This window comes from Pseudomyrmex gracilis, unplaced genomic scaffold (assembly GCF_002006095.1).
Source record: "Pseudomyrmex gracilis isolate BER0280 unplaced genomic scaffold, ASM200609v1 scaffold_2122, whole genome shotgun sequence".
NCBI classification, from domain to species: domain Eukaryota; kingdom Metazoa; phylum Arthropoda; class Insecta; order Hymenoptera; family Formicidae; genus Pseudomyrmex; species Pseudomyrmex gracilis.
In genome coordinates, this window is record NW_018022706.1 from 14,713 (window position 1) to 22,823 (window position 8,111).

The 8,111-nt window shown below is 29.2% G+C and overlaps 1 protein-coding gene across 7 annotated transcripts; it reads right to left on the minus strand.

Annotated features, from left to right (window-relative positions):
- Positions 1–1,366: 1,366 nt before the first annotated feature.
- On the minus strand, positions 1,367–7,441 carry LOC109862643. Of its 7 annotated transcripts, none has more exons than XM_020442739.1 (13): positions 7,123–7,441; positions 6,875–6,937; positions 6,329–6,532; positions 5,886–6,196; positions 5,427–5,637; positions 3,865–4,212; positions 3,575–3,712; positions 3,246–3,401; positions 2,999–3,154; positions 2,766–2,890; positions 2,404–2,581; positions 1,929–2,022; positions 1,367–1,676 (listed from the first exon to the last, which is right to left on the minus strand). In XM_020442739.1, exons 3-13 carry the CDS (start codon positions 6,528–6,530, stop codon positions 1,580–1,582), a joined length of 2,016 nt encoding a protein of 671 aa, XP_020298328.1. In that variant the 5' UTR covers positions 6,531–6,532; positions 6,875–6,937; positions 7,123–7,441; the 3' UTR covers positions 1,367–1,579. The 7 variants fall into 7 exon arrangements, with proteins under 7 accessions (XP_020298328.1, XP_020298326.1, XP_020298323.1 ...); XM_020442737.1 differs by lacking the exon at positions 7,123–7,441 and having other exon boundaries at positions 5,886–6,076; positions 6,137–6,196; positions 6,778–7,115; XM_020442734.1 differs by lacking the exon at positions 7,123–7,441 and having other exon boundaries at positions 3,575–3,709; positions 6,778–7,115.
- Positions 7,442–8,111: the final 670 nt, after the last annotated feature.

The following is an 8,111-nucleotide window of genomic DNA, read 5'->3' on the forward strand; positions in this document are numbered from 1 at the left end:
TAGCGCTACGTAGCACTAGCTTCGTCTAAACACACCCACTTTTTCTTCGATGCTTAGCGCGTCCATCCTATAACTCGCAAATCGGTTTATACGACGGTTCAAATGAAATTGACGGGTCTTAGGTAGCGGACCCTAGTCGGTAAAACAGTTACCGAAATCGAGAAAGGGATATATAACTATTTACTTTCAACACATTCCCATTGGTCACCCTGTATATATGTATATATGTGTATAATAAATATATATGTATTTGTGTATACATACATATGTATGTGTAAATATGTTTCTCTCTGACGCTTCTGCTGAAATTGTACTAATAGTATTTCCAAGTTTTCTTGTCTCACAAAGCTTCAAAATCTTTTTTGAAGCACTCAAAATATTCGTCTATGGTTCTAGTTTGGGATAAAGGTATTTTTATTTGGATTTATATGGCCAATTTTAAATATAAAGTAAAAAATGTAGTTTCTGTAATAACAGTCTAAAAACTTTTTTTTGTTTTTCTTAAATTTTTAGGCTGTATCCCATTCTTTACTATATTTTCTTTATTTCTGGAGAAGCAGTTTTTATTCCGATTCATAGTTTTCACAAAAAATTCCAAATACGACATGAAGGTAAAACAGGACGGTTCAGCATCCTCTTAAGGGGATCTTAAAGTGAATCTATTTCATAGACTGAATTTACGGTGTATGGCGTCAGATCGTCGTAATAATTCTTTAATATAAAAAGTTGTGCAGTTTGTACGTAGAAAACCAACTGCGTCCCGTTTTTGGAACAACATAAAGAACAATATAAAGCTTTCAAAACTGTTTTTAGAAGATTAGTGTAAATAAATAATGTGCGTGAAATGATGAATAAATAGTGTGTGTATTCCAATATTGTTCTGAAAATATTCACGCACACTATTTATTCATATTAGGCTTCTAAACGCATTTCTGAGAGCTCTATATTGTTCTTTATGTTGTTCCGAAAACAGGACGCAGTTAATTTTCTACGTACTGCATAACTTTTTCTATATTAAGCGAATATTACTACAATCAGACGCCAAAAGCTGTAAACTCAATCGGTAAATCGACGAAATTCGACCGTCAGTTTAGGATCCACTTAATATTGCTCAATGAACTGCCCGACTCGCGTAACTGAGTCACGGTCGGAATACACATGAACTTGGCGCGAAACACTACCGTGTGTTCTTTCTCTTGCTAAACAACAGGACAAATATTAATTGACATACAATCAACTTCTCTACTTAAAAAAAAGAAATCTAACGTCAGCCACATATTATACTAAAAAATTGTTCGCCACTGTTATATTAAAATATTAAAAGCAAGAATAAACACACATAATGAATTTAAATAAAATTACGGTTTTTATTTTGTAGGAGCCGTATATATTTATTACAATATATTATAAAAATGTTTTGAATAAATATTGTTTATAGCACACCCCACATAACTTTTTAAGATGACATATGATACCAAGAATATTAGCCAGGAGTTAATTTTGTTTTTATTTTAATTGTCATGGATAAATCAGTAAAACTTTGTTACTATTCTTAATATTACTGACAATCTAAGTATTACTAAGTACTGAAAAGTTTAACAGTTGTTTTCTCAGTATTTTGCCACATTTCCATCTCGTTTTGCACCATTATCTGTTTCACCACTTGACGTCTTCTTCTGTAAACATTATACACATTGCAATAAACACTGCTTTGTAAATAAAATTAATCTAAACATTATACATATTGTTATAAATACTGCTATGTAAATAAAATAATACAAACCTCAAAATATTGATTAAAAAACAATGATTTAAAAACATTTTGCGTAACACTTTCAAAGCCTAAGAGTCTTTAATTGGTAATTTAAAACATATGCATTTACCTTTCTATAGTATCATTTTTTTAAAAGATACATAACATACACTACCTTCGATACATATAAAAAATACCAGTAGCAATTATGATAAACAATAATATTGGAAGTAACCACAATTCGTAAGCCATTGAATCTGAAACAATTCCTATGCAAATTCAGACAAGAATAATAATTTTATTTTTATCATCTTGCGTGAAATATACCTATTATAGTACACTGAATATAATACATAAAGAAAGTATGCCTATATGTATAAATACAAAACAATATTTTTTACATGAATCAGTTAGAACATACAGATGCAGGATGTGATTAGAAAATAGGAATGTGGGAGAGATCAAAGGAAAAAATTAATATGGTGACAAATATGAAGTAATTTGTGCACATAGTTAAATATAAAGTAATACTTAATATTACGTACACTTTTGTTGTGATTGTTTTGCAAAGTTGCAAAAATAATGCGGTGTACGTGTTTTACGCAAGCGTGTAAGGATCCATACACAAGAAAAAAAATATCGAGACTTACGTTCGCAATCAGTTTTTACAGTTTGCCAGTTGCTTTCCATTATTACATTTTCTGCAAGTAATGTGCATTTAACTGAATAAACAGAACCAGGATTTAAATGAGTAAAATATCCTATCAAATGTGTCATATTTTGTAACAGTCTATTCCATGATTGTGTAGAAGTGTAATTATTTTCTCCCTGTGAAAAAAAATAACAAAAAATTTATTTCATTTTTTTTCTTTCGATGTGTAGAACAATGGTTAAACTTATAAATCTTAAATTAAAAAACAAGGTTTTTGGTACTTCGATAATACAGTATCATCGAAAAACAACTACATCTTCGATTAGTATAAAAGAAATTCGGAAAAAAATTAGTATTTACCGTAAGAGTGAAGAAATACTTTATCGTTATTTGTTCGTATTCTTCTTTCCATACTATAGGAAGTTTAGTACGAATGCTTGTTAAAGTAACGGAAACAATTTCAGGTACTGTGAGCTTTCTTATGCCTTAAAAGATAATATAGCTCATTTGTTTGTTTAACAGCTAATATAAAATTGACAGAAGTTTCTGACAAATATAATCAATGTACTGTATCAGTAAAAGTCAGAAATTACCTATATGACACAAAGGTGGCACGTATTTTAATTCTGAGGTATCATTACATCCGCTTATACATTCTCCAGTTACTCTGTCACATATAAGAGTGTCAGTAGGTTTACAAAATCCACATTTTTTTATACAATTATATCCATACGAGTTCTCGGTACATACTGCAATTACATGTCATTATTATCAATATATATTACATGTGTTATATTAATATACAATGAAATTTTAAGTTACTTTTTTCAATGTACTTACCATTAGTACATGTATCGCCTTGAAATCCTGAAGAACATAAGCAACCAGTGGTGTAACAAATTGCAGTTCCTCTGCAATTAAAGGTACTGTTCAGATCATGTTTGCAGGAAAAGAAACATTCTGGCCCAATAGTTCCCCCATGACAAATTTTATCATCTGTGAGATGATCATAGGAATGCAATTATTTTGTATACAATGTATTATAGAATGGTATCGATTACGAGTACAACATTATTGTATTGTGCTATTTGAGAAATCATAATACAAAAGTTTGAAAGAATATTAGAATATACACTTGTACATGTACTAATTTTAATGTTAATAAATACCTAGATCCATACTATTTGTTGCTGTCGACAGAGAACTTACGACGGTATTTTCGTTGAAAAGTAATTTTTGGCATGTTACATTCAGCCACGGAATAAAATCATAGTATTGTTGTGTAAGAACTGTTTTTCTCAAAACTTCTAATAGAAAAATATATCCCATAAAAACAAATTTGTATAAAAAAATAGTAGTGACACTTTTTTTAGGAAGTTTAAGTATTTCACTTAATACATATTTTAATGTTACATATAAATATACAAAATCAAAACTGTATGCATATACATATTTCTACCTTTATTGGGACATTCACGAAGATCAGCTATTGCCCACAACGGATTGTCAGTAAACTTCGTGAGTTTGGGTATTACGCGGATTTTTACCGCACCAATAGTGTCTATTGAAAANTATCCATCAAATTTAACGAGTTGCCACATAGGTAAGCCATGAATCGCAGCATTTAATGAGCCTGTAGCTGTTACAGATTGTAATATTTTTAATCTTTTGGAATCAATCATCGCAACGTCTGCATCACATTCTGCACATAAGCCTAATAATAATTGTATGCATATCTTCTGAGTATTAGGTATATAATAACTAGTCGTTAAAACTGCATTCTTATCAACTGTATACAGGAAAGAGTCTGAAACGCAATATTAAAAGTTTTATCAAATCTTGAAAGTCAATAAGCAAGATATCATTGCAAGAAATAAAAAAAGCAGTTTAAGTATTACAGTGTATAATATCACATATTATAAAAAAATTTTTAATTCTTTTTACTTTTGAAGTTTTTTGCCAAAAAAAGACATTTTGTTCTTTATAGTTTATTTTGATTTTTATAGTATTTATTTTTGTGTGATTTGAGTAGAGAAAATTAGAACTTTGACAAAGTACATTACGTTCATAAATTGTTGTATTTTGAGCTATTTGCGATAAAGTATTCGGTACAATTTTTTTCTAGAAGCAAGCAAAATAGTGAGAATGATACACTTTTAACAAACAAAATCGTGTCTTTTTTAGATAAGAATTATGAACATGTAAAATTTTCAAAAAACAGTTTAATGCACGTTCAAGTACACATTGCAAGCTTGAAAATGTTGTTGAATATTTTTTAAACGATAATTTGCGGTCGAACTACAGTAATTTAAATAATGTCTAATGTGAAGCGATTGGAAAATGTTTCTTTATTTATAGGCTTAGTGTAAAATATAAAAAAGATAAAGGTATCGTTTTTATATTTTGCACTGTTTGATTAAATCATGTAACCACAAAAAATACTTTTTATACAAAGTAGTGATATGAGTAAATGTTTTTTAACTTTATTATCTTAAAAATAAATAATGTGAATCCACTTGAATGTGGAAAATGCTTAAAAATTTAAAATTGAGAAATGCGTGCAGACCAATAAAAGCATGAAAACACAGTTGACGTTGTAATATCGATGTTTTATTTAGTTACAGAAAAACAATGTTTTCACTATAGGATGTGATTGGTTTTAAATATGGATAAATATGACACAGCAATAGCAATAGTTTTTCAAATCACTCTTTTCTAAAATCACGGGAATGTGATTTATCAAGATCTTCTCTTGTGGTCTTTGTAATATAATACCACACACGTATACACAATATGTATAAATTATTATTTTGGGCTTTTTTAAACTTGTTTCGTCACGAATATGTCGTTAGATATTTGATGTGAATACCAGATACGTGGGTGGCAGACAAAACTTCTTCGAAAGAATCTATTTTCACTTGTCAGATCACAAATTTGTCGAACAGTGTTTTGGTTTGGTTAGAATAAATTACAGTACTTTAATACTTAAATAACCTTATTGTTTTGAATGAATATACTTACAGTAATGCAAGCGATACAACACTGTTTGACGTTTGTAATAATTTGATGTAGGAAAAGAAAATAAGACAACCTTTTTTTCTGAAGTTAAGTCAAACTGTTCTGCTTCAAATGTAAGCATTTCGTTATTAGTACCATAAACAGAAATATTTTTTTTCCAGAAATCCCATGAAATGACGAACGTTCGCCATTCAGTCGCAGATAATGACAAGCACTGAAATAATTGTGAATACTTTAGTTAAATATGCGTATGTAACTATCTTGTTTGTATCATGTTCTCCGAACTTTTATTATTTTCATGATTTTCTTTTTTAACAATGTCGTAAAAAAGTATTACATTTAATCACTTATATCTCAATTACAAGCATTTTTTTTTCATGTTTGATTAAACAATGTTTTGATAATGTAGAAAAAAACATGAGAACTGCATAACTAAGAAGCTATATTTTACATATATCTTACTCTTTCGCAAGTTCTGATGGAAGAAGAGCAACTTGGTTTGAGAAACTTAACATTCCATCTATCATGAACACGAAACATTTGAATAGAAACAAATTTGCAGAAACCAATGATGGAGTTTGTCTTGTATTTTAATATTATCCGAAAGCAATTTTTCCACACATTTTCAGCGGTAGACCATTCTCTGATCTTATCTATGGGACAGATAAAAATCTGTATGTCCTGCCGTGAACGAATTGAAATAGACGTCGCACCTGCCTTTGAAAAACCTTTCCAATAGAAAAACCTTTCCTGTTGGTCGTCTTCGTCAAAGTCTACGAATTGTAAGTATATATATAATTTCAAACAATAACATTAAATTTACACTTTACAAACATATAATGACGCAGTGATTTAAATATTTTGGATCATTAAGTGATAAAACTTTTGAGATATTGTAAATCTACCTTCCCATCGTTGATCAAATACCGGACCCATAAATGTTTTCACAGAATGCGTAAAACTCCACTTTTCTCGAGACCAAGATTCTAAACAGTTTGGTTCTATAAGGGGCAAACCTGGTGCACGTTTTGGCATTTTGCAGTTTATCCAAGTATTGTGTTTAAGTATATTCTGAGACTTTTCGATCCTTCCTTTAATACCACGCATGTCTAAAATAAGTCTCGAAAACAATATAATAATATATTAAGACTTAGTTACTACTTCAAATAAAAATATCACTTTTGAAATTTAAGTTGCAGTATAATTAATTTATACAGAATGTTCAAAACGTGTGTTTTAGCGTATACGAAAAAGTGAAACAATGTGTAAGGAAACTTTATTTTAAAAAGTTTAGGTATAAAACTATAAATGGTAATTTTGTATATGTTATAAGAACGGTATAACTTATGCTTACAAGAAACAGTTTCTTGCTCAAATAGGTTTATATCGTCATTTACTACCAATGCGCCGCCGTCGTCTTTTGACAGACATATATATTTTCTCTCACTTACATTTGAAATAATATGATATGATTCTCCACGTAAAAGAATTAGTTTTCCACAACTACGGAATATCTGAGCAGCAAAAAGTAAAACCCATAACATTCTTTGCATTGTCAATAAATATGTTTTACTTTCACAGTCGATCTTTATAAGTGGTAAAGAAAATTATCGGACAATAAGAATCGAATCAAAATAGTGAAAGTATTCAGATATTTTTTATCTACATATATACTTTCTACTATAAATTTTATATATACTTTTATTGTAACACATTAATAAAAACACAAGCACAGCAAATATTTACTAATAAACTTTGAAAAAAACATGATTTTTTTATGTTCAACTTGCACTTTTAATTGTGATAGTAAACAAAATTTTTTTATGTTGGTTTCACAAAGTAACCGCAGCGTGGATAGTGTATTTCACACGACGCGTCGCGACGTATATTTGTACAATAAATGTTTTACTATCACATGATTTATAAATTCAAAAATTAAATAAAAACTCATTAACAAAAATTATGTTAAATTATTTGACCAACGATAAGTCAAATGTATTTGCAAACTTCGCACTGTTACCGCGACACTTGGACTGTCATTGTAATAAGTTAAACACAGAATTTAGTGAAAAGGAAACCACACTTCCTTTTATGAATCCGCGATAAAAATTCTATATCTACTACATATAACTGACGCATTAGAACTCTTAGTGATAAGTCGACAATATTTATCGACAAATGTGCAGGGGATTTGGAATAATGTTTTAATCGTAGATTGGCACTAGATCCTTAAAAGATGTCAAAACCGTAAAATTTAATGACATCATACGGTACTTTTTATAAGTTTGAAAGTTTGCTTACAAGTAGTCTTAAATTTGTCTATAATTATAAGATGAACACATCTTAATAAAACACAAGCTTGATTGTTTTGTACTTTCTGATCTATTGCAATCCATTTTCCGAAATTTGTAAATCACATCATGAAAGCATCAAACATCATATATGGATGTAGTGTTGTTAAACACATTTATTATTCTAACACATGTACTAAGAAAGTATATATGAACAATTTATGATTATATAGATATAAGCACCGATTCAAATTGATATAACGATTATTAAACTTCTACTTAACGTCCATAATTTCATGACGTTTAATGAATATGTTTAATGAAGATTTGGTACGTGTAATGAAAAAGATAAAAACAATTGTTTTGCAGGTTTATTACGTATAATGATAAAAATTAG